Source organism: Canis lupus, chromosome 5, assembly GCF_003254725.2.
Source record: "Canis lupus dingo isolate Sandy chromosome 5, ASM325472v2, whole genome shotgun sequence".
NCBI classification, from domain to species: domain Eukaryota; kingdom Metazoa; phylum Chordata; class Mammalia; order Carnivora; family Canidae; genus Canis; species Canis lupus.
This window is the reverse complement of record NC_064247.1, coordinates 67,921,790-67,948,348: the sequence shown is the minus strand read 5'-3', so window position 1 is coordinate 67,948,348 and position 26,559 is coordinate 67,921,790. Positions and strand designations below refer to the sequence as shown.

Here is a 26,559-nt window from a genome sequence, read left to right as displayed (position 1 = left end):
GGCCTCCCGGCAGGTGAGAACCCCGGGCCGGCCGGGCGCTGCGCGGTTATCAGCGCCGTCCCAGCCCCTCCGCCGCCCGGGGCCCCGGGCCCGAGGCCCCCAGCGCCCCGCCCGCCCGCTCCGCCGCGGGGCGCGGACTCGGTCCTCCAGGCCGGCTCCCGCCGCGCACGCCCACCTGTCGGCCGCGCATGCGCAGCACGCGCCCGGCGCGCCCGGCCTCCCCGCGCCCCGCGGCGCGCGGCCAGTGCGCAGGCGCGGCGGCCGATGCGAGTGTGTATGTGCGGGCGAGAAGATGGCGGCGGCGGGGGAAGCAGCGTGAGGAGTCGGACGAGCGCCGAGGCTCATTGAAACGGGCCGCCATGGCCCTCCGCAACCCGCAGGTAGCCGGCGGCCCGCGGCCCGGGCGGGAGCAGCCCCGGGCGTCGGCGGGCGGCGCGGGGGCGGGCGGGCGCGCCCTGCCCGGAGCGAGCGTGTGGGAGTGGGGGAGGGCGCCGGGACACGCTGCCCCGGACTAGGCCCCGGCCGCCCGCCGCCGCCCCGCCGCCCGCCGCCCCGCCGCCCCGCCGCCCCGCGCGGAGCCCCGGGCGCCCGGGCCGGGGGGAGCGGCGGGGGCGGGCGCCGGGCCGCCCGCGGGGGGCGCCAAGGGGTTAACCCCGGGGGACCGCGCGGGAGCCGGGGGCGCGGAGGGGTCCCCGGGCGCCCCCAGGGAGGCGGCGGCGGCGGCGGGGGGGGGGCGGCGGGGGGGCGGGGGGCAGGGCCGTGCGGGCGCGCGGCGGGACCCCGAGGCGTGGGCTGCCCCGGCCCCGGCCTCCGCCCCCGGCCCCCGCCCCGGCCGCGGGGGGCTGCCTGGCGGCCCTGGCGTGTGCGCCCCACTCGCCGAACAGCAGCCTTAGGTCACTGTTGCAGAGAGACCTGGAAATCGAGTCCCCGGGACGGTACTTTGACTCGCATCGGAGTGACATCTTTTGCACGAATCCATTTCAGCCCGGCTGACACCGAGGCGCCGAGTCACAGCCGCAGCTAAAGTTTAGGGGCCGATTCTAATAACGCCGTGGGGGGGAGCGCTGTCGGTGCGGACCTGAGCCCCCACCCCACCCCCCACCCCCCACCCCCGGTACAATTACTCAGGCGGTTATTATCTTTCTAGTTTGCACTACACCCCTGTTTTTTTTGTTTTTTGTTTTTTTGTTTTTTTTTTTTTTGACCGCTAATCCCTGGAAATGACTGCACTTCTTGCCCTCCTGGAGTGCTTTCGTGTTAAACATGGCAAAGTGAAACAAAGTAGCTCCTGGGAAACCTGGTGGCGGATACACACTAACCCTCCGTAAGCTGTTGGTTTTCCTCGCTCTTTTGGAAACGAAGTCGCTTTTAATAGCTGTTGTATGTAATTCATGTGTCGGGAAATGGTAAAACGCGAAAACCGTTTTTTTTTTTTTTCTCTTTTCTTTTCTTTAAATGAGATCCTACAGGAGGCTGGAATTTTGTGAGATATTGATACTGCATTCCGCAGTAGAAGTTTCCCCCTTTAACTTTCTGTTCGCTCTCGTGCATCTACTTTTGTGAGTGTTTAGTATGGTTCTTTGCACACGCAGAAAGGGGCTTCGTGTTTGAATGATCTCTACACATGTATAATCGAGTTTCTCTTCTTAAGAGACTTAGTATTTGCCGTTGAAGTATTAACGTGAATAGTTTGTTAAAATTAGTGAGAACGGCTACAAGATTCATTGTGGACTAACGTGTAATATATTCATAGTGATTTTGGGAAACGAAGAAAGCATGTTTAGGGATAACTCATTCAGTCCATTGTTTCTTTTTTCTTTTTTTCCCCAAGATTTTATTTTTGTAAGTAGCGTCTGCACCCACCGTGGGGCTCGAACTCACAACCCTGGGGTCAAGAGTTGCAGGCTCCACTGCCTGAGCCCGCCGGGCGCCCCCAATTCAGCGCTTTGTTATAAGCACCCGTAACAATGCCAATTGATTGAAATGATAATTAGCACCGATAATACGTAAATTTATTTGTGATTTCGTTTTTGTTCATTGTCCTGGTACTTAACGTTTTATACTACGATATTGCCTACACAAGTCTTTAGAAGTTCAGTGGCAGAAGTCAGCCAAACATAAATGTTAGCAACTCTTTGAGTTTATTCTTTTGTTGGGTTTGTTTTTTAAGAATGATTTAACTGCTTTTAAGTTTTAGCATGGAGAACGTGGCAGAGGATTAGTTTGATTTCTCATAAGTTTGTTTTTAAAAGAATAGTAATGAAAACAAGTAATGACATCATGTGACAGGCTTTCATGATTGTGTCCTCCTTGAGTCAGGCTGAGCATTTTAAGAAATTTGCATCATTCAGTTACCTTCTGTCCTAAGGGTCCTGCAGCATAAGTAGTCATTCATTCATTAATTCAACAAATAGTGATCACTTACCACCTGCTAAAGCACAGTGTTACAGGTATACTTGTTTACAATTGGGAGTAACAACCACAAATTAACAGTAAGGATTTTATATTAAAATTGATTTGTTACGGTTATAATTTTGAGAATTTATATAGAGTATATTCAGTTTCCATATTATTGATTGAACTCTGTTCCCTGGATTGAAGTGAACCAGTTCAGAACTTGGAAACATTTCTAATGCTGATAGCTTTCAACATTTTAACAGAGGATGAACTTTGACAATTGAAGTAAGTACATCTCTCATTTATGAATATATGTTGTCTGATGAAATGACTTGGGGTAATTAGTTTGAACTGAACGGTTCTTCCTTAAACCAGAAGAGATTTTTGTGGTCATTGAAGTTGTTTGTATAGTGAAATTTCCTCAACAGCGCCTCCTACCCGTCATTTGGCTCTCAGGTGGCTGCTCCTGTCCTGGTCCTCTGAAGCCAGCTCACTTCAGTCTTCATTACCTCGCAGTAGTGGAGCTCCTACATTTTATACTATGGAATTTCTTGGATCCAATTTACAGCATATGGCAAAGTGTTACTGTGTCGTTGAATATCTGTTTATAACTGACAGCTATATTAGTAATTCTCAAAAGATACATTTTTATCGGAGTCTCACATACTAAGCAGCTGAAGTAAATAAGATTATTTGAAATGCAGGATATTTGGAGATCTTGATTTTCCTTTGCATAGTAACAGCAAAATTCGAAACATGTCCTAAGACTAGATATGCCATTTAAAGTTTTGAGTTGATGGTCACCACAGTGTTTATAGAGGGTAGTGCAGATGAGGGGTATCTAGGGCCCTGCTCATGCTCTTGATCCCATCTTGTTGGGACCACTGTTTACTGAAATGACAGTGAATGCTGAGCGGACCTGCCTCACTCCAAATTCATCTCCAGAGCAAAAGTTAGGACATCCATTCCAGTGCACTTTTATTTGGAACCTGTGTGATTTCAATAGTGTTCATGTACGAAAACTGAAAGGAGGAAAGGATGACAAGGTTTAGTTATTATTTAAGGACAAACCTAGTGGCATTTACTTTGTGCCATGTTCACAGTGTAATATTCAGGTAAATGCGAAAGATGGTATCATCTCTACTTGAATTATTAATTACATCAAAGATCATTTTTGTGTTTTTACTGATTTCAAACGTGTGAGTATTTGCTCTTAGTGGATCTGGTTTTTCAAGTGGATTATTAAAGGTGGTAGCTGAGGACACTTCTTTTTTTTTTTTTTTTTTTTTTATTAATTTTTTTTTTTTTATTTATTTATGATAGTTACAGAGAGAGAGAGAGAGAGAGGCAGAGACATAGGCAGAGGGAGAAGCAGGCTCCATGCACCGGGAGCCCGACGTGGGATTCGATCCCGGGTCTCCAGGATCGCGCCCTGGGCCAAAGGCAGGCGCCAAACCTCTGCGCCACCCAGGGATCCCCGCTGAGGACACTTCTTACTGATAATATACTACAGTATGAGAAATTGTAGGAAGAGCTTGCTTTTGGATTTGTAATTAGACTGTTATATTTCTATTTACTGCCTCCCATGCAAGAATCACAGTGGCACAAAACAGATAAATCTGTTTGCAATGGAATTTATTGGCCTTGGGCCATTGGATTACTGTCATTTGTCACTTTCATGCTACTTCAGCAGTGTAGATGTTCATTTCCAAAGACTTACATGTGCTTGGATTGCAGTTTGCCTGTTTATTGAAGTGATCTCCCCCAGAGGTCTTTATGTGACCATTTCTGTCACTACAGGCTGGATTAAGAACTAGTGTAGGCAACATAAAGGTAGCCCGTGGGGTATGTTCATAATATTTGTTTCCAGGATCAGACATTGTAGAGCCCATCGTAAACCTGAATGTGTATCTTCAAAATGTAGACTTTTCATGAGCTGGTGATTTTTCTATTTGGAAGCTCCTCGGTCGTGACCCCATTCCAGCAGAAGACCTTAGAAATCAGAAGCTGTTGGCCAGTAACTCCATTCTGCCCTTTGTCTTGACATACAGTTCTCCTGTTGTCCTCTCCTGGGAATAGAGTAGGTGAGGTGCAGAGAAGATAGAGGTATGGGTTAAGGCTGGGGGAGAGTAATGTAGTGCAGAGAGGATTAGAGCATATTTTCCCAGAGTTTCCTTTTCTGTCTTACTGGAAAATTGTTAGATGGTAGTGTGCATATAGTGTTAACCCAGTGCCTGCCACCAAGTGTCCACCCTCATGCTGACTACTCTTGTGATCCATTGGCCCCTCACTTTTGGTTGTCTGCAGTTTTATTGGTTGTCATTCTTCAGATTCTTAATTTATGTTTTTTTGGATCGGCCTGAGGGACATTACCTAAACCTACCCTGTCTGATTCAAGAGTCTCTTAACTGGTGTGCTACAGGTAAAAGTATGTCCTAGTAGAAAGGCCGGGTAACCCCACTCTTGTACATTTGGTACTTGATTTTTACATCTTTTTCCCCCTCCCTCCATCTTTTTTTTTTTTTTTCTTTCTTTCTTTCTTTCTTTCTTTCTTTCTTTCTTTCTTTCTTTCTTTCTTTCTTTCTTTCTTTCATTTATTTTTACATTTGTTTTATTTAAGTTTGATTTGCCAACATATAGTATAACATCAAGTGCCCTCCTCAGTGCCCGTCACGCAGTTTCCTCCCTCTTTCTTTCTCCCTTTCTTTCTTATCATCTATGATGGTAGCAGATTTTGTTTCCGCATTTGTCCCTGTTTTTTGAGAAAAAGTTTTTTGGGGTGCTTGGTGCAGTTGGTTAGACGTCTGACTTGAATTCAGCTCAGGTCATGATCTCAGGGTCATGAGAGCGTGTCCTGCATTTCCTCTTTCCGCATGGAGTCTGCTGGAAATTCTCTCTCTCCCTCTCCCACTCATGCTGTGTCTCTGTCTGTCTTTCAGAATCTTTGAAAAAGAAAAATTTTTCGTCTCTCTGTACTGTGTGCAGACAAATTGCTGATTGGGGTGGGAAGGGTGAAATGCCTTGAATGGTGCACCTCCTGGAGCTGTCCTTTCGAGATGAAACCTGCTGGTTGTGCTAGAATTGGTAGTGACAGCTTTCCAGACCATTTTCTCTATTTCGTTCTCCTCACTATCCACAAAAACAGTTTTGCACTAATCTGAGTACATGTCAAAAATACTGGTTTGTAAAATGTATCAAATAAAGCTAGATATCTTTATAAGTTACATTTGCAAGACATAGACCTTGTGAAATGAAACTGCTCAAGAGCATTTAAGATAACTCTGTGTAGAAAATTTTGATTTACCTTTTGGTCTGATGGGTTACAGTCTACATTGTTTACTTGTTCTCACATAAATATGACGTCTTTTGCCCTGGATATAATGAGTGCATTTTAAGTTTTATTATATTCATTTAAATTTAGTTAGGACCATATAACTTGTGAATTTATTTGGTATTCTAATAACTGTTAGGATTTCGAGTGTTTTTTTTTTTTTTTTGAGTTTTCTTATTTGAGACATTTTATAACTGGAGGAGTGAAGCAGTGCTTCTCGAGAGACTTTTATGTCATTAAAGTACTCTCCTTGTTCTTTCTGAAAGTCTTATTTTTTTTTTTCCTTTTGATAGGACATGTTGAAGCTTTAAAGGAAATAGAAGAGTATTTGACAGTAAAAATTAATTCTAGAGGTGTTTTTTTTTTTTTTTTTTTTCTTTTTAAGATTTTATTTATTTCAGGGCAGTCCCGGTGGCTTAGCGGTTTAGCGCCGCCTTCAGCCCGAGGTGGATCCTGGAGACCCGGGATCGAGTCCCACGTCGGGCTCCCTGCATGGAGCCTGCTTCTCCCTCTGCCTGTGTCTCTGCCTCTCTCTCTGTCTCCACGTCTCTCATGAATAAATAAATAAAATCTTTTTTTAATTTTTATTTTTTAATTTATTTCAGAGGGAGAGAGCCAGAGTGAGTGTGTGTGGGAGAGCACAAGAGCAGGGGCAGGGAGAAGCAAACTCCCTGCTGAGCAGGGAGCTACACGGGGTTTGATCCCAGGACGGTTCATGACCTGAGCCAAAGGCAGTTGCTTAACTGACTGAGCCACCCGGGCATCCCTATTCTGGAGTTTTTTGAGAATCTTGCCCAGTGTTGTAAAGTATGTCTCTCGATAGTTTAAGTAGTAATTCCACTTTAGATGGCTGCCAAGATGGGTATACTTATTTGAGACCTGAAATTAGGCTAAGTAGATCCCATAGTTGGACAAGGAAGAACATAATAATAAAACATTAAATCTTGCAATATTTAAGCATTTGAGAAATGTTGTGCAGTGCATAAGCTTCATGGTTTATAAAGTGCCGTAGCTTGTTTGATCCTTATGGCTACTATGCAGTATGTTATTGTCATCACCATTTTACGAATGAGTGAAGTGAGACCCTGGCAGCTTGTGACTTGAAGTCCCATGGCTGTTAAGTGCGTGATCAGGGGCTTGCAGGCAGGATGCTTTGTTTTTTTCTGCTTTGCCAAACTGCTTTTCTACAAGAGACTGGTAAAGGCATAGTGCTTCACATGGTGACTTTGCCGTAACACTTCCTCAATGAAGGTTTACGGAATGAGTGAATGCATGAAATAAAAATTGAACTGTTTGAAGATGTTCTTTATTTATTTTGAGAGAAAGAGAGAGGATGTATGCACACGAGTAGGGCGAGTGGTAGTGGAAGAAACAGACTTCATGCTTAGCATGGAGCCCAATGCCAGGTTTGATCCCAGGACCCTGAAATCATGACCTGAGTTGAAATCAAGAGCTGATGTTCAAAAGACTGAGCCACCCAGACGCGTGCCCCCCCACCCCCCATTGAAACATTTAAAGATTGCAATCTTACTAAGAGTTAAAAATATGTTACTCATTACTAAATTGTGTGTGTGGCGTGTCCTTGTTGATTTTTTTTTTTAAACACAAACTACAGGGGTGTTTGGATGGTGAAGTCAGGTAAGCATCTGATGGCTTGATTTTTGGCTCAGGTCATGATCCCTGGGTCCTGGGTTTGAGCTGCTTGTTGGTCTCTGCACTCAGTATGGAGTCTGCCTCTCCCTGTCACTCTGCCTTAATCTTCATTCATGCACTCTTCCTCTATCTCTCAAATAAAGAAATAAAAATAAGCACAAACTATAGGGGGCATCTGGGTGGCTCAGTGGTTGAGCATCTGCCTTTGGCTCCGGTTGAGTCCTGCATCGGGCTCTCTGCAGGGAGCCTGCTTCTCTCTCTGCCTCTATTTCTCTCATGAATAAATAATCTTTTTTTTTTTTTTAGGATTTTATTTATTTACAGAGAGAGGCACAGACCTAGGCAGAGGGAGACTCAGGCTTCAAGCAGGAAGCCCGATGTCGGACTCAGTCCTGGGACTCTGGGATCGTGCCCTGAGCTGAAGACAGACGCTCAATCAGTTGAGCCACCCAGGTGTCCCAAATAAAATCTTTTTTTTTTTTCCAAATAAAATCTTAAAAAAAAAAAAATAGACACAAACTACAGATGTGCTCTTTCTAAAACATATGAACAACCCAGAAGTATTGAAAGTAAAAAGTAGAAGTCATATTCTTTCTGGCCCTTAATGCTCAGTTTGATACATGTCTTTCATGCTTTTTTCTGCTGTGTGTTTTTGTTGTTATTCCATTGTATGATCTGTTTAATCAGCTCATTCAGGTCACTGAGCTGAACCTTTGGAGCAAATCTTGTTTTAAAATTATTGAAGGCATCTCTTCAAGCATACTGAGATTAATGAAACATATTTTGGAGGTTAAAATATACTGAGAACTGTGGAAGTGCCCTAGAAATTTCTGAGTAATAAAATGCCCACTTAAAAAAAAAAGATTATTTATTTGTTTGTTTGGAAGAGAGCAGAAACAGGGGGAACAACAGAGGGAGAGGGAGAAGCAGGCTCCCTGCTGCATAGGGAGTCTGATGTGGGCAGGACTCTGGGATCATGACCTGAGCCAAAGGCAGATGCTTAACCCACTCAGCCACCCAGATGCCCCAAACACTTTAAAAAAAAAAAAAGTTATTTTGAAGAATTCAAACCCTCAGTTACAGCAGCCATGCCATCTAGTTTTTATATAGTAAATTGAGAGGATGAGTGAATAGTGGGGGAATTGGTGGTTAACTTGGGTTTTCCCCTATCTTCTACTAAAATCAGGTTTTCTTCTCTTTCCCTTTGTTTTAATCAAAGCACTACAATGGCAGAAAGTAAAACACTCCCATTGCCCACCTCAGGTCCCTCTCTCCAGAGACAACCACATTCAACCACTTCTGACTCTAATAAAATGCAGAATCAGGTCTTCCAAGGGTAGCACTCTGTATCATTTGGAATTAATTTGTAGGCTATCAGACACTTTTATTCAGAACCACATATAAAGGTCTTTGTATCTTTTGTGATTGTTCAAACAAAAATTTTTGGTGCCTGGGCATTAGGAATATGGAGCTGAAGGGAGTTGCTGTGCTTTAGAAAAAGTTCACAGAGTAGTAGAGGGGAGAGAGACAGGCTAATTGGTGAATCCTGATTTAGGGGGGTAGTTCCTGTAACAAGTGTGAAGAACATTGTCAAAACTTTCATTCATTCAGCAAATAGTTATTGAGTGGCTTCTGTGTACCAGGCACAGAGGACGGGGTGACAAGCAAAAACAGGCATTGTCCCTCCTACCAGGGAGCTTACTGTCTGGTGAGGGAGAGTTGCTGATCAGATAATCACAGTAATGCATGTGTCATTCCAAGCTGAGAAGCACGTCCCAAAGGAAGGGGACACGGTGTGTTGGCATGGCCTGGGGAAGTCAAGAAAGTATTTCCCTGGAAGTGGTGCCTTAGCAGAGATGGACAGTGTGAGACAGTGCAGACGGCCTGTGCACTGGCCCTGTGGCTACAGGGAGTTCAGAGCACTTAAGAGAACTCCAAGAAAGCCTATATATGCAGAGCTTAGTGCTGGAGAGGAGAGGCACACCTGGGTCTGTCCAGCCTGGTAGGCTTTCTTAGGTGATAATGTCTTTATCTTGAGAAAAACATGGAAGGAGGGAATCATGCAGTATGTAGGCATGGACCATATAATCACGTTGCAGTGTGTGCTCACTCTTTGACCGCCCTGTGCAGAATAGATTTGTTATAATGGGGTCACAGTGGCCATTGGAAGATCACATAGGAGGATTTCTGGATTTTGGTTTAGGGGAGAGTGCAGTGGAGAGAGTGCATGATTCAAGAGATGTTTAGATGTAAGATGGATTGAACAGGAGAATGTAACTGAGTGTCAGGGGAAGCTGGGAAGATATCTCTTCTTAAAGGGTGACATTTGGGCAGAGAAGCATGAGGACAAAGGCCTATGGGAGAGTGAGCGTGCAGAGGAAGAAGTCTCAAAATCTGAGGCACATTTGGGGACCCAGGAGAGGTTTGTGGCTGGAGTGATGTGTAGGGTGAAGTGGTGGGGCAGGAGTCAGGAGAGGTGAAGGGCCCTGAGAGAGTCCAAGGTGAAGACTGCCTTTAATCTTGTAAGCAGCTGGAGGTCTTTGGGAGCCCACAGTTTTTTTTGTAATAAAACCACAGGTTTTAAAAAGTGGTAGTACCAGGTTGTGTTAGCATTGCTTGGTGGAGCTGGTTTCCAGGGGGCTAGTTGAGGTACTTCATGGGCTGTCAAAGGACTATATAACTCACTCTTTTGGCTGTCCTCCAGATCTGGGAATGTATTCTCTGTTCACTTCAGCACCCCAGGCATCTTAAACCCCAAAACTTTGAGGGGAAAAAAGTAGGGGATTCTTTTGGGGACATCTGAGGTGGATTAATGCAAGGCAAGTAGCTCTTGACTGTCCTTAGTGATAATTGGATAGATTTGTTAGAAAAGGCCATTTGGGGCCACTAGTCCCTTTATTTTTTTGGGGGGGCGGGGGAGCAGGCACCTATAAGAACAAGTATTTGTTCCTTTGTTAAATCCTAGGAAATAAAATAGAAGAAAGACATGTCACCCATGGTGTCCCACAACCCCGAGGTGACTTCTGAGATTAATAATTTGAAAAGCTTCCCTTTGGTCCTTTTTATCACAGATATTAGAAATTTGGAATAATTTTATTTTACAGTATTTTCTTAGGTTGTGACCCTTGATCATAGTTTTGTCGTGTGGGAATCATCTTGCACCTTGATGGCCATCAAGACCTCCTGGGTATAGGGCTTCTTGTGGGTAGGCCCCCAGATCTGGGTTTTAGGCAGTTCTCCCTGGATACTGCAGCTACCCTCAGGTTTCAGAGCCACCACATGGCTTTATTTCCAGCTTGTTTCACTTAACCTGTTGAGCACTTTAACCATGATGAGGATTAACTAAATCATATTTTGGATACAAATTTTTAACTTGTCTAGGTTAGATGTGAACAATAACAAAGATACATGTATGTACCCTGCTGTGAGAGGCGCTATTACTTAACTTTAGCACTGAGTGGAATGAGTTGTGGGAAAAGAACCAGCATGAGCAGCCTGAAAATTTTACCCTTTAGAAGGTCTGTCACATTGGGTTTTCAGACTGAGATTTCTGATTAATTCCATTTCAGCAGCATTTGTCCAGCTCTTGCTGTATGCCGGTGCCTGTATTGGGGTTTGTACATTATAAAACACAGTTACAAAAAATATCTAAGTACAGATACATTCCCCAGAGCCATAGAGATGCCCTGTGTGTGGCCACTCTACTCTTGTGTTGCAGGTAGGACCTAGTGGTGGACAGTGTGGGAGCGGCCCAGACTTCAGCATGGCTCATTCGAATGTGACATGACCATTGATGTCCTAGAGAGCTGGGATGAAACTTTTTTTTTTCTTTTTTTAAAAACAGATTTTATTTATTTATGTATATAGAGAGTGTGCACAAAAGTGGGTGGAGGGGCAGAGAGAGAGGGAGAAACAGACTCCCCGTTGAACAGGGAGCCTGACTGGGAGCTTGATGCCAGAACTGTGGGATCATGACCTCAGCTGGAGGCAGACGCTTAACTCACTGAGCCACCCAGGCGCCCCTGGGATGAACTTTCTAATTCATCCTGAAGCCTGACTGTAGTCAGAGAAATGAGGTACAGTATTAAATCAATTTGTTTTTTAAAATTCTTGCCCTTAAAATAAATAAATAAATAAATAAATAAATAAATAAATAAATAAATAAATAAAATTCTTGCCCTTTTTTGTTGCTGGTCATAGGTTTCTCAGTTTAGGAAATCCTTGCCCCCAGTTTTCACAAACATGTTCAAAAAATTATTTATTTATTTATTTATTTATTTATTTATTTGTTTATTTAATTTATTTTTTAAAAAGATTTTGTTTATTCATGAGAGACCCGGAGAGAGAGGCAGAGACATAGGCAGAAGGAGAAGCAGGCTCTTTTTTTCCCTCCCTTTAAGGTGTGCACTTTATTGAACTGGCCTCAAGTCAGTGTACTGGTAAGCCCTGGATGCCTCCATGCCTCAGCCCCACTCCCAGGGAGACCAAAAGCCTTCATAAATTGGGGGGACAAAAAACGGGGGCCGTGATGGCAGACCATTCAAAATAAAACAAAAAGAACAACTATTAAGGCGAAGATTAAAAAAAATTGGACTACATAATTTACACAAAAGGAATTCTATCACCCTCCCCTGTGTGGACTCGGGTGAGGACAGGCCATTCTCTGCAGGGAGAAATGGGGTGGCTTTTGGGAAGGCAAAGGACTTCCTGTAACAAAACATCTCAGATATTTGGAATGACTATTAAAAAAAAAAAAAAAAAAAGAACAATGTACAATCAATGTCCTCGCCACATTGTAGAACTTTGGGGATGCTCGCTCCAACCCACTGCTGTCACCTTCACCATTCCAGTTTTGAAATCCTGAGTCAAGTGCCAAAACAAAACAAAACAAATAAAAATAAAAAATCCCAAAACAAAAATTAAAAAAAAAAAAAAAGCCATGCCAATCTCATCTTGGTTTCTGCGCAAGTTAGGTTTTGTCAAGAAAGGGTGTAACACAACTAAAGTAACAGTCTGCCTAGAAGCATTTGTGGTGGACGATGGAGGGGCTGGACTCGTCGTATTCCTGCTTGCTGATCCACATCTGCTGGAAGGTGGACAGTGAGGCCAGGATGGAGCCCCCAATCCACACAGAGTACTTGTGCTCAGGGGGTGCGATGATCTTGATCTTCATTGTGCTGGGTGCCAGGGCAGTGATCTGCACCCTGTCAGCGATGCCGGGGTACATGGTGGTCCCACCAGACAGCACTGTGTTGGCATAGAGGTCCTTGCGGATGTCGATGTCACACTTCATGATGGAGTTGAAGGTAGTTTCATGGATGCCACAGGATTCCATGCCCAGGAAGGAAGGCTGGAAGAGAGCCTCTGGGCAGCGGAACCGCTTGTTGCCAATAGTGATGACCTGCCTGTCGGGCAGCTCATAGCTCTTCTCCAGGGAGGAGCTGGAGGCTGCGGTGGCCATCTCCTGCTCGAAGTCCAGGGCCACATAACACAGCTTCTCCTTGATGTCACGCATGATTTACACTCGGCAGTGGTGGTGAAGCTGTAGCCACACTCCATGAGGATCTTCATGAGGTCAGGTCCCAGCCAGCCAGGTCCAGATGCAAGATGGCATGGGGGAGGGGGCATACCCCTCATAGATGAGCACTGTGTGGGTGACCCCATCACTGGAGTCCATCACGATGCCAGTGGTGTGGCCAGAGGCATACAGGGACAGCACAGCCTGGATGGCCATGTACATGGCTGGGGTGTTGAAAGTCTTGAACATGATCTGGGTCATCTTCTCACAGTTGCTCTGGGGGTTCAGGGGGGCCTAGGTCAGCAGCACCGGATGCTCCTCGGGGGCCATGCGCAGCTCGTTGTAGAAGGTGTGGTGCCAGATCTTCTCCATGTCGTCCCAGTTGGTGACGATGCCATGCTCAATGGGATACTCAGGGTTAGGATGCCCCTCTTGCTCTGGGCCTCATCGCCCACGTAGGAGTCCTTCTGGCCCATGCCGACCATCATGCCCTAGTGCTGGGGGCGTCCCACAATGGAGGGGAAGACGGCCTGGGTGGGGAGCTCTTTGAGGGAAGCCTGATGTGGGGCTCAGGACCATGCCCCGAGCCAGAGGCAGACGCTCGACCACTGAGCCACCCAGGTGTCCCAATAATTACTTTTTTTTAAAAAAGATTTTATTTATTCACTTATTTTAGAGAGAGACAGACAGACTGGCTGAGGAAGGGGCAGAGAGCAAGGGAGAGAATCTCAAGCAGACTACACACAGATGTTGGAGCCCAAAGCAGGACTTGATTGCAGGACCCCAAGATCATGACCTGGGCCAAAATCAAGACAGATACTCAACCAACTAAGCCACCCAGACATCCCTGAAGTAATTACTCTTGGTTCGGCCTTCTTATTGAACACTTGGTTTTCCTGTGCAGCAACTGTACATTATGGGTTAAGTGCCACAAATTTTAAATTTTAAAATTTAACTTGACTAGTGTTCAGTGAGAAAGATAAGAGAAAGGTGTTGTTTTGTTTGGATCAAGAAGCATTCTGTATAGTTATGGCTGAAAGCTTAGCTGACTATAACTTGAACTTCATACACAATGACACTGTAGCAATATCCTAGCAGTGACTAGTCTTGGACACAGAATTACCACAGCTGAGTTTGGAAAGAGTTGGCCTCTTATCCCATAGCACATGTTGAACAAATAGGCTTTCTTTCTAAGGTAGACAGAAAGTAAAATACATTGTCATTTTATCTCTTTGATATTGATTCTTTTGGCTGCAACATAGATCTGAATTAGTTTTGTTAATTAGTCCTTCACTTTCCTATGAAAAAGGAAAGGAATGCCCTGTGTGTAATGTGCGCAGTGAGCTTTGGGGCCCCTGTGAACTTTGATTCTGTAGATGCCCTCCCTGTCTTTCCTCTGAGAGTCAGCTATTGATGGAAGGAAGCCTGTAGCATTCTGGGCCCTCCATGGGCGCTGTGCCCAGAGAGGGCCCTGCCTGGTGGAGTGAACACCACACACATGGTTGTCTAACTAGAGCCCTGGTGGGTGTTTTTGAAGTAATCATAAGGATCCTGGGGGTGATCTGGTGGCCCAGGAAGTCTTTCTTGAGGTCTGGTCTTCTCCAGCACCTCCATTGTCAGCACAGCATCTTGCTTCCACAGTGTGTGCAGTGAATAAGTTAGTTGAGGGAGGGACCTGTTGGAGGAAACAATAAAGAAAATACTTGTTGTCATTCAGTTTGTTCAGGACCCGCATATGGGTTTGTTTTGGTGTTTCTCATTCTGGAAATGAAGATTAGGATCACAGTGTGCAGAACCCTGAGGGACAGATTTCATCCTCCGTAGAAATACCTTGTAGTAATGAGATCTGAATAAGAAAGATAGGCTGCCCATGAAGTATTCAGATTGATTATAATTTCTTCATTAAGAATGAGTGGGTGAGGGGCCCCTGGGTGGCTCAGTCGGTTGAGCATCTGCCTTTGGCTCAGGTGATCCCAGGGTCCTGGGATCGAGTGCCTCTGCATTGGGCTTTTTGCTCAGCAGGGAGCCTGACTTTGCCTCTGTTGCTCCCCCTGCTTGTGTGCACACACACTCTCTCTCTCTGTCAAGTAAATAAAATCTTTAAAAAAAGAAAGAAAGAAAGAAAGAAAAGAAAAGAAAGAAAAGAAAAGAAAAGAAAAGAAAAGAAAGAAAACGAAGGAGTTGGTGGAGCACCTGGCTGTCTCATTGGTGGAGCCTCTGACTCAACCTCAGGGTTGTAAGTTCAAGCCTCATATTGGGTATAGAGTTTACTTTAAAACAAAACAAAACAAAAACAAAGAATGCATGGGTGACCTCTAAGCTTCTTTTAAGGTTTTTGATGTTCTCTGTTCTCTTTATCTCTGTTGTATATAGTTTCTTAAATCCAGGTGACTGACCTGTGTATCAGATAATAAGGTTTCATTTTCTGGGTTGTTTCTCAATAAATGTAATCCTGAGATCAGAGGACAGTTATTGACTCCAATACAGTGCTTTCAGCCTTCCTCTCCCATGCCCTGTTAGTAGGCCATGGCAGCCATCACTTGTTGACCTGGTCAGAGTAAATGCCTTTAATTCCCCCAATTCTCAAGAGCTAAAGAGCTGTCAGCCTTCCCAGGTAGAGAGCCTAATTGTATGTAAGAGATGAGGATAATCACTGATACACCCCCAGGGCCTAGAGCATGATCAGTGCTCAATAAGTATGTATTGATGAAAAAATTGGTGAAAGATACAGGACAGTCCATTTATTGAGCAAGTTCACAGTTGAACGTGGGAGAGACTAATCAACTGTTAAAATCCAGAGTAAATAATTCTTTTTTTTTTTTAATTTTTATTTATTTATGATAGTCCCACAGAGAGAGAGAGAGAGAGAGAGAGAGAGGCAGAGACATAGGCAGAGGGAGAAGCAGGCTCCATGCACTGGGAGCCCGATGTGGGATTCGATCCCGGGTCTCCAGGATCGTGCCCTGGGCCAAAGGCAGGCGCCAAACCGCTGCGCCACCCAGGGATCCCAGAGTAAATAATTCTGCAGGTTTGTTGGGAAAATGGTTGGTAAAGTGACTGAGTTCTATGGTTTGAGAAATCAGCCAGCCAGAGAGAAGGCCACTGGTGCAAGAGACCCAGTGTGCACAGCTATGCAGAAGAGCGCAGAGAGCGCTGCGGCCTGGGCTGTTGATGGGAGGTCTTGGCTGATGAGTCTGGAAAGGTAGGTAAGTGCAAAACCCTGAGCTCTTATATGCTCTGCTGGAGCCTTTTCTTCTGAAGAGTTGTGGAAGGCTGTTCCTAAGGACCAAAATCACATTCCCATTTAATTTTAATTTCAATTTTTTAAAAGATTTTATTTATTCATTAGTGTGTGGGTGCACACGCCCAAGTTGGGGGTAGTGGCAGAGGAAGAGGGAGAAGCAGACTGCTCGTTGAGCAGAGAGCCCGAGGCAGGGCTCTATCCCAGGGCTCCAGGATCTTGATCTGAGGTGAAGGCAGATGCTTCACAACTTAGCCACCCAGGCACCTCTAATGTTTGGATTTTATTTTATTTATTTATTTTTTTTATTTTTTATTTTTTTTAAAGATTTTATTTTTTTAATTTTTATTTATTTATAATAGTCACACACAGAGAGAGGCAGAGACACAGGCAGAGGGAGAAGCAGGCTCCATGCACCTGGAGCCCGACGTGGGATTCGATCCTGGGTCTTCAGGATCACACCCTGGGCCAAAGGCAGGCGCCAAACCGCTGCGCCACCCAGGGATCCCTAATGTTTGGATTTTAAAACTGCATACTGATTTGATCAGGGGCAAGTGGGAGTGATCTTACTTTCTATGAATCCCCTGGTTGCAGCTACTGAACTTGGAACAAGACTTTTATCTCCTTCATTGCTCACTTCATTCGTGTCTTAGGATGCCTTTGATAACATGTAAAAGAAAGGCCAGCCCTGACTGGCTTGCACCATACACGAGAGATGAGTAGTGGCTCATGGAACTAGAAATCCCAGAAGGAGGCCAGGCTTTAGGGATGGTCTGCTGAATCAGTGTCTTTGAGGACCTGGTTTCTTCTCACTTGTGTTGTGTCAGCATTTTCCTAAGGCTGGTTCTCCTCCAAATGACACAACGGTCACAGCAGTTGCAGGCTTCACAGTAGTGTCCAGCCTGCACCATGTCAACCAGAACAAGAGAGTATGTGTATGTTCCAGAGTTTTTGTGTCTTGGGGTTGGTGCCCTTTTGATCCACCCTTGAACCAAGCACTGGGGGCAGGGGTGGGTGGCATGCCAGGTCGGGCTCCTCTTTAGAGCTGGGAGTGGGTGTGTGTCAGTTTTCTGAGCTGGGTAACCACTCACCAACAGGGGAGGAGGAAAATGAACTTTCAGAGGATGGCTGCAGAGTCCTTTACAGTCCCATCCGGGAGCATCATTCTTTCCCACTCTCCTTTTCCAGGTTTGTCAGTTCCTCCTCTTCCTGGACTTCTGTGACTTTTTTCTTGGCAAGTCATCCTGTACAGTCTAATGGCATTCTACTGTATTTCAGTCTTCCTTTAATTTTATTGTACCATAACTGTTTAGGTAAATATCAATATATATTTACCAGATTCTAAGTATTGTGCTTAAACACTTAAGTGGTTAGGATCCAGAACTTGAAAAGACACAAGGAGATCATAATTCATTTCCAGAGACATAGAGGTGAATGAGCAATTAACATGAGATGTGATGTTGCTTTGACAGAAATAAGGAGTTGGGAATACTTCTCTGAGGAGGTGTTGCCTGTGTTGACCCTTGACAGGCAAGCAGTAGTCACAGCAGTGGGGGAAGAGGAAGCTGCTTGCGTGAAGGCATCAGGCCAGGAGAATAACTGGGGTTTTAGATGCACAACAAGATGAGGCTAGATTGTTTAGGCAAGGATGGCCATTATACCAGGCTAAAGAGTTTAGATTCCATCTCTATATACTGTACAATTAGAAATTGACCATACATCCTGGTTTTACACCTGTTGTTCCAGAATAATTAATGTGATTTTTAACAAATATTTTATTTATTTATTCACAAGAGATACACAGAGGTAGAGACATAGGCAGAGGGAGAATCAGGCTCCATCCAGGAAGCCTGATGTGGGACTCAATCCCAGTACTCTGGGATCACGTCCTGAGCCAAAGGCAGATGCTCAACCGCTGAGCCAATGCTGAGGCATCCCAATTAATGTGATTGTTTTACTTGAACTGTGCCTCCAGTTTGGATGATAAATGGTCACCTGACTTAAAGCAGTTGTTCAGAGCCATGTGATAGCAGTGTACAGGATGCAGTACTTATCTGGGATTACATGAAATATAGCATACTTCTCAAACCTAAATTACAGAAAAAATCAGCTGGGGATCTTTTTGATGGCACATTTAGCTGCAGTAGGTCTGGGGTGGGGGTTGAGAGCTGCATAAGCCCTTGAGTAGTGCCACTGTTGCTGGCCTGGGGATCACCCTTTGAGTAGGAGGGTAGTATAGGACATTAGGAGTGTCAGAGGGTCTCTGAGGTCCTTAGAATCATACGCCAAAATGTGGGTGTGTGCCTTCTTCAGGCTGTGGGCCTAATTTGCTTACATCAGATTCTCAGGGAATCTGCTACCACCCTAAAACAGTTAGAAGTCACTGCCTTTTAGAAATAATGTAATGATGAAATGACATCTATATATTAGATGTCTTTAATGAAGTGCCTACCTCGTGAGAGTAATTCAGAATGCATTCTTCCTTCCCTCCCACTTCTCCCCCGGCCAAGTTCTTTGAGGCAGGAAATGTTGCTTAAACATTTAAAACAACTTTTTAATATTTATTATACTGTTAGCGATCAAGAGACATCTATTTGGTTTGATGACGAACTCTGTTAGGACCGTTAGCCATTCTGACAGCATTTGAGGGTCCTCTTAGGTGTCAAGTATTTTATTAGGTATTTAGAGGTTGCTGTTTACTCTTGCAGATCGCCAGGCTTGGAGGGAGGGTCATCAGGGCTTAGGGTGGATAGTAAAAGAAAACGGCAGGATTGAGGGTGGCTCAGTCAGTAAAGCATCTGCCTTCAGGTCAAGTCATGGTCCTGGGGTCCTGGGATCAAGCCCTGCATTGGACTCCCTGCTCTGTGGGGAGTCTGCTTCTCCCTCTCCTTCTGCTACTCCCCCTGCTTGTACACTGTCGTGCTCTCTCTGTCAAATAAATAGATAAAATCTTAAAAAAAAAAAAGAGAGAAACAGCAGGATTGAAAAGATGAATCTATTTTTATAATAATATTATTGAGATAATGTATGTTCAAAAAGTTCTCTTGCGTTTGATTCATTGAGATACTGTTCTCTGCGACTCAGTCGTGTGGGATATCAGTAGGCATCAATCAATTAGAATGCTTCTTTCACTTTATGTAGTTGCCATGTTTTTGCCAAATAGAGCTTTCTGAACATTTGATATTTTGTTGATGTGTCCCAGAAATTTGGGATGGAAACCGTACGTAATTTAAGATAATCTTCAAAGTTTCTCATCTAGGAGGTTGGCAGAACAATGAAGTGTGTTTTTTGGCATAAGCATAGAAGCTGGTTTTGAGAAAATAATGGACCTTTTGAGTTTAAGGTTAAACAAGAATATAAGAGTGAAAGTATTGTGGGGTTAGCAGCCTGAAAAATGGAGCTGGAATATGATTGAACAATTCACACTGAAGATGTGAATTTGGACTTCAAAACAGTTGAAGCTGAGAGAGCAGGAGAGCTTCTTGTGGGGGATATTGATGGGCCACCCCAAAGGAGAGGAGCAAGGGGTTTGAAGCAGAGTCCAGTCTTGCAGGGTGCAGGATCCACTGACAGAAAACGTGTGTGTGAGAGAGCTCTCAATTTTAACAGATTGATGGTTGATCTAGCTGGATGTATAAAAGGATGCTGGATTGGATGGGAGGTTATTTCTGAAAAAGAGTGTTGGAGGTGAGTGTTAGATTTCGGTTAGTTTAGAGCAAATGGGAAATGAGCTCAGTTATAAAGATTGTTTTTGTGGAAAAGACACGTCTAAAAAGTTGCATGGGGGGTGCTCCTGGGTGGGTCAGTTGGTTGAGCATTCATCTCTTGGTTTCAGTTCAGGTCTTGATCTCGGGTTCTTGAGATCAAGCCCCATGTAGGGCTCTGCACTTGACAAGGAGTCTGCTTGATTCCTCCTGATCATGTGTGCACTTGTGTGCGCGCATGCTCTCTCTCTCTCTCTCTCTCTCTCTCTTTCAGATAAATAAATAAAAATCTTTAGGAAGTTGCATGGGAGTGGAAGTTTTTTACCAAATTATTTCCAGTTGCATGATAGTTTTCTTCTGATTGACATTTAGCTTTGTTACCTTTAAGTTGTCTGTGGTTAGTAAACCTTTATAAGCACTAAAAGAGTCCCCATTTTATTATTTAATTTATTAATTAGCAATAATTGCGCCTCGGATAAACCTCATTGGCTATGATACTGCCACTGCGCAAAGCTTACTTAATTTTTAAAAATATTCGTGTGAGAGAGCATGAGCGGGGAGGTGGGCAGAGGGAGAGAGAGAAGCATACTCTCCTGAGCAGGGAGCCTGATGCAGGCCTCCATCCCAGGACCCTGGGATCATGACCTGAGCAGAAGGCAGACGCTTAACCTACTAAGCCCTTGAGGCTCCCCAAGAGTTCCCACTTTAAAAATATCTGCCCTGAATGTTGTTCATCAAGCAGTAGGTCCTTTTATAAAGTGAATAATAGTCTCAAATGGTTTCATAGTTGTTTCTGTCTGGCTTGGGAGCAGAACTGAGTATGAAGCAGTTCTGCTCACCTATCCTCCTGTTTGCTTTTCTCTCCCACCTCTTGATTGCCTATAGTGGTAGAGCTTTTTCTTAGGTCAAGGGAACACCCCTACACAGTGATTCTGAACCCTAAGTGCTCATCAGAATTACACAGGAAGCATTTAAAATGTTGCCTGAAGCCTTGGGATCCCCTTACCCCCATGAACCCTGAAAATTTTCAGGTATAGCCTGAGGATCCTCGGGTGGTTTTAGGGGTAGCAGGGGCTGAGAACCACTGCCATAGGCCATTAACCTGCCTCACTGACTCTGCTTCCCTGTTAGATGAGCCCCACCAGCGGTTGGTTTTCTGCTTCTATGGAGAACAGATTATTGTGAGCTCTTTGGGTGAAATACCTCTTTTCCAGGATACTCAAGTTTCAAGCTGCACATATTTACAACAAGGGGGACTTGCTGAAGCCTCAAGTTTAGTTTACTCTAATAAAAGATCTTTAGGGGCTGCTGGGTGGCTTGTTAAGTGTCCAGCTCTTGGTTTTGGCTCAGGTTGTGATTCCAGGGTCATAAGATCAAGCCCCACTTTGGGCACTATGCTCAGTGCAGAGTCTGCTTGCGATTTTTTTCTTCCACTCCCACTCATATGTGCTCTCTCTCTCAAATAAATAAATCTTTTAAAAAATATTTTAAATCATAACATGAACTTAAATACATAATTCGGTCTGTTGTTTCGGTTGGTAAAGTAAACCATTTCTGCATAGTTGCAGTCTTGTTTTCAGCAGATTAGGTGGAAGTAAAGCCGAAAAAGCAAGCAGTGGACTCGGCTGGCCTTAGCTGACAGCACCTATTCTTGTGTTCTTGTATTTTCAGCAGATCATAATTTAGCAGCTTTTACTGCTTGGACCAACTCTTCTAAGTAACTTGGTTGTCATTAACACAACCAAAACAACTCATTAAGGGGAGCATTCTGTATTTCCTCCCTCTGGATGTATGGGATACAGGGGGATACGTTAGGCAGTCCTAGATCTTACAAAATGCTTAAGAAACCATTGGCAATGGCTAGCAAATTAGAAGAAAATCATTTATGTAGTAACACTACTTTTTCCCAAATGTGTTTAAACTTGGAAGCTCTGGTTTAGTGATGTACTTTCCTTTCTGGCAGGTGGCCTTCAGTAGCCGAGCTTCTGTTGGTTTAGTTCCAGCATATTTCATTAAGTAAAAAAATCCTGTAGAACAGATGCACTTACAAGTTTCTGCCCATGTAGCACTCTGTTTAATGAAACACTCCAGGTTTGACTCAGTGTTATTGGCAGTAATTGTCTGTGTATGGTGTGGGGTTTGAGTAGGTGGCTGGGGGATCTAGGCAGTAGAACGGCCAAGCCAGACCAGAACAATCTGAGGTATAGTGATGGAGGAACTACAAGAGTGGGCAGCAAAATACAGATGGGTGATGGTATATTTTCCCAGTAAGAGTCTTTGGACCAAGGAACATGAAATCTTTAAAAAAAATCCTGATGTGTGGATGTTTACAAAAGGAGTGTTTAAGAATTCTGCTTATGTAAGTGAAAGATTAATACTGTGGTCCCTGGTCTTCAGGAGCTGCTTTTATAGTACAGCTGCCTTATCCTCCTTAGTTGTAGATGTGCGCTGATTGTGCATTGATTTTAAAAAATCATTTTGAGGTGTAGTTTAATACAATAAGTGTACTCATTTTAAGTTTTCAGTTTGAGTTTTGATAAACACCTGCCGAGGGAACTACCAGCACAAACTGTTGCCCAGAAAGCTCCCTCGTGCCCCCTGCCAGGAGTCTTCACCCTGTCTGAGGGTGAACCGAGGCATTACTGATCTGCTTCCTGTCAGTCGAGGCTATTCTCCTTTTCTAGAATTTTATTTAGGTGCAGTTCTACGGGGTGTACTCTTCTCTCTGGCTTCTCTCACTCTGCATAACATTTTGAGATTCATCCGTCCTGAAAGAATTCTCTTCCTTTTGTTACGGAGTAGTATTTCATTATATGGATGTGCCAAGTTCTCTCTTTAGCTCTTGACGAATGTTTGCTGTTTGGGTGTTTGTGAGATTGAAGCTGTGGTCTTCAGTCATATGCAAGTCTTTGATGGACATGGTTTTTCACTTCATGTGGGTTAATAACTACCTGGAAGTGGAATTGTTGGGTCATGTGGTAAGTGTGTGTTTTATTTTATAGGAAACTACCAAGTTTCTTCAAAGTGGCTATGTTGTTGACACATGCATCAGCAATCATGAGAACGCCCCTTCCTCTGTATCTTCACCAGCACTTGGTGTTTATCAGTCTTGGTAATTTTATTGTGCATCAATTTTAAAAGGGAAGAATTTTTTGTCCACATTTATGACAGAAAAGGGACACTGCAGATAGGTCATTCTTAGTGAAATACATTTTTTTTTCTTAAAGTTTAAGCCAGAAAGAGAGAGGGACAGTAAAGACTGAGAGTGCCCTCTTCACACTGGACACAGGTGATTTATTTGGTAGGCAAGGATAGTAATACTGCCCTAATCCTTTCTGATCACGTCCATGGTGTGTTTTGGTGTGTTTTACCCTTTTTTTTTTTCTTTCTGGATTTAAAATGGGAACGTTCATTTTTCTTTAGTTGGAGAGGCCACATGATAATTGTGAATGGTTTTCCTCTAGGTTAAAATATATGCCTTTAAAAAAAAAAAGATTTATTCATTTATTCATCAGAGACAGAGAGAGAGAGAGGCAGAGACAGAGACATAAGCAGAGGAGAAGCAGGGTCCCTATAGGGAGCCTGATGCGGGACTCAATCCCTGGATCACACCCTGAGCCAAAGGCAGACGCCCAACCCCTGCGCCACCCAGGGGTCCCAAAATACATGCTCTTAATAAGTTTTCTCTAAAGCTTAATTCAGATTGTTTTGGTTGTTTAAATGTGTATTTTTTTTAAATATTGTATCTTAAAATTAAAAGTTACACCTTGGTTATATTTAAAAGTGAAAATTGCACTTCTGGGTGGAGCATCTCTGATGATCTTAAAAACAGGAGAATAAAAACCAGTCAGAGCAGCCAAGGTGATTTGTCAGCACTGACATGTGGGAAGTTCCCTGATGTGGAGGATGGAGAGGCTCTCATTCTTTATCCCTAGAATTTACATTTGTGATAGGGTTTTCCCTTTATCTTCCTCTTCCTTTTGGTTCAAGAAAGCTTTTTTTGAGCACCTGCTATTATGCCAAGTACTGCATTAACTGCTGGCGATACAAAGATGAATTTAACTTGGTTTTGTTCTTTTAAAAAAGACCTTTATGGGGGCATAATATATGTGCACTGAATTTCACCCTTTTAAAGTATATATGATGAATCTTGACAAATGCACACATTTGTGTAATCACCTCCATAGGTAATATACCTTTCAGCCCTTCCTGTGGTTCTCAGAACATCCCCATATGTCTCCTGCAGCCTGTCCTCTTATTCACCCTTGGCCCCAGCAAAAGTAGAGCTACTATTAATTTTTTGTTTATTGGAGGTCTGCGTGTTTTCCCTTATCTTTTTTTCCCCCTTTCTTCCCTCCCGCTCTCTCACCAAACCTTCCTTCCTAGATTAGCACATAGGTGATTGTAATGAATATTAAAGTAGGTGGAATCTTGAACTTCCTCTAGAGCTATCCCAGATTATATGCACTAAATTTATTCCCTAATAATTTATCATCTCTTTTCCATGTGATAAAAGTTCTAGATAGCACGTTAGTGTATAGTGAGGACTCTTTGATCTTGCTGTTTAGTATTAGTTGAGAGCAAAGCAAGTTAAAATTTAACTGCCTTTGTGGAAGTTAACTAATTCCACAATGTAGATGCAGAACTGAAAAGTTGGTAAAAAATGGATTTCTATTAGATGAATCATGTTTTCTAATTTGGAAATGCATTTGGTGGGGACAGGTTTTAGCTGAGAATCTCCATTACAGCACTTCGTATACAGCCAGTCTGTTACAGATCCTGCTTAGGAAGGTGAGAGGCAATCTTCTGATAGAACTTTAGTAGTCACATAAAATACACAAAACTAGACAGCACACCGCACTGTTCTGATGGTTGAATTGTAAGAAGAGGGTTATGCCTTTGGGAGTGGCTTTGTAACACAGTTTGTCCATTCTGTCCCCTTCTCAGGACCTCTCTGCCCCAAGAAAGTAAAACAGAGTTCTGCTCCAACCCAGTCCATTGAGGAGCAGGCCTTCCTCTGCCTCCGTCTTTGCTTTGCCCTTTGTAAAACTCACTGCAGCTTGCACTCCACTCATGCTGTGACAAAACTGTAAATGTGGTGTCCTGAACCCAGTGTCTGTTTTATTTAGTTTATTCTTATAATCTAGCACAGCTCAGTGTGGATAGTTGGTGCTCAGTACATATGGTTAAATCAATGCAGTTCCTGCTGTGCATCAACTGCCTGTACAGTGTTATCGCCACATGTCCCCAAACCACCTACAGCACTTTGTAGAGTTGAAAGTGTGCTGTGAACTTTCAGTAGATGTCACTTAGTATTCATCAAGTAGCAGGCATGATCAATAAAGTTTAGTAAAGGGGTGCCTGGGTGGCTCAGTCGGTTAAGCATCTGCCTTCAATTCAGGTCATGATCCCCACGTCCTGGGATTGAGCCTCCTGTCAGGCTCCCTGCTCAGTGGGGAGTCTTTTTGCTCTGCTCCTTGCCCCACCCATTTTTTCTCTCTCTCTCTCAAAAAATCTTAAGAAAAAAGTATAGTGAAGAAATTAGACTTCTTATGCAAGCACTTTTCTTCTTTTACTTTGTTGAGATAAAATTTACATATTTAGAATTCACCTATTTGATAAGAGTACATTTCATTGATTTTTAGTGTGGTCACAGAGTTATACAACCATCACCAAGTCAATTTTAGAACATTTCGTCACTCTAAAAAGAACCCCTAGGTCCAATAGCTGTGATTTCCCATTTCCCCTTTCCCTGAACCCCTAACAACTACAATCTACTTTACACCTCTAGAGATTTGCCTCTTCCAGATATTTCACATGAATGGATGCTACAACTTGTGGCCCTTCGTTCTTTTACTCAGCATGATGTTTTCAGGCTTCATCCATGTGTAGCATGGATTTACCTGAGGATGTTTCCAGACCCTTGTTTTTTTTGTCCTTATTAGATCCAGGATCTACTTTTGGAGCCAGGGAGAGCTCTGGGGGTTTCTAGTTCAGCACACCCTCATGTTAAAGATAAACTTAAGGCTCACTTCACCGTCGGAACAGTTTGTTAGTCTTTCCTGTTTCATCATCTCTCCCAAATTCATCTTTCTTGGGTTGGGAAATGAGGGAGGAGGAGGCTTTGCGCCTCTTAGCCTCTTGTTTGCGGTGCCTGCTTCTGTCCCTGCGAGGCTCAGCTGGTGCCTGGGCGCAGGAGATGCTTCTGGGAGCTGGGCTCCAGTTGCCAGCCTCATCGCCGGCCTCAGGAGACTGAGGGGGTCCGTGGGTGTGCAGCCACACGTTCACTGCACTGCCTTTATCTGAAATTTTTCCTCTGAGGCCGATCTCCTATTTCCATGAGTCCCTTTGAAGGCAGAGAATATGCTTCGGTGGCACCCTACATACGTCTTTGTGCTTTTAGAGATGAGGTTTTGAAAGTTGGACTGGAGGCATGACATGCTGTGTTCCCGCGCCCCCTAGTGCTGCACTGGAGTGCTGGTGCCCTGTTTCTCCTGGCTGCCGCTTCTGGAGATCTGTGCACAGCCAGCTGTAGGTGGGGCGGCGGTGGGGCCTTCCTTGCCCTGACATTGCACCTTTGCTTTTCCTGTAGCGTGAACATGGTGTTTCCAGGTTTGCCCAACCCTTTCCCCAGGGTTTACGGAGCAAGACCCTCTAAGGGCCATGGCTTTGGGTCTCCAAACGATGAGACCCAGAGTAGCCACATCCTGGTGCT

At 44.2% G+C, this 26,559-nt stretch overlaps 1 protein-coding gene and 2 pseudogenes across 1 annotated transcript in view; 1 reads left to right on the top strand and 2 right to left on the bottom strand.

The window, feature by feature from the left end:
* Window positions 1–216: 216 nt before the first annotated feature.
* Window positions 217–26,559, top strand: part of USP10 (ubiquitin specific peptidase 10) — a 73,198-nt gene continuing 46,855 nt past the window's right edge. Inside the window, exon 1 of the mRNA XM_025427021.3 lies at window positions 217–380. Within this exon, the coding sequence (XP_025282806.3) occupies window positions 360–380 (21 nt within the window). The 5' untranslated portion in view covers window positions 217–359. The remainder of the gene's footprint in view (window positions 381–26,559) is intronic.
* On the bottom strand, window positions 12,343–13,399 carry LOC112646419 (actin, cytoplasmic 2-like; annotated as a pseudogene).
* On the bottom strand, window positions 20,241–20,359 carry LOC112647646 (U4 spliceosomal RNA; annotated as a pseudogene).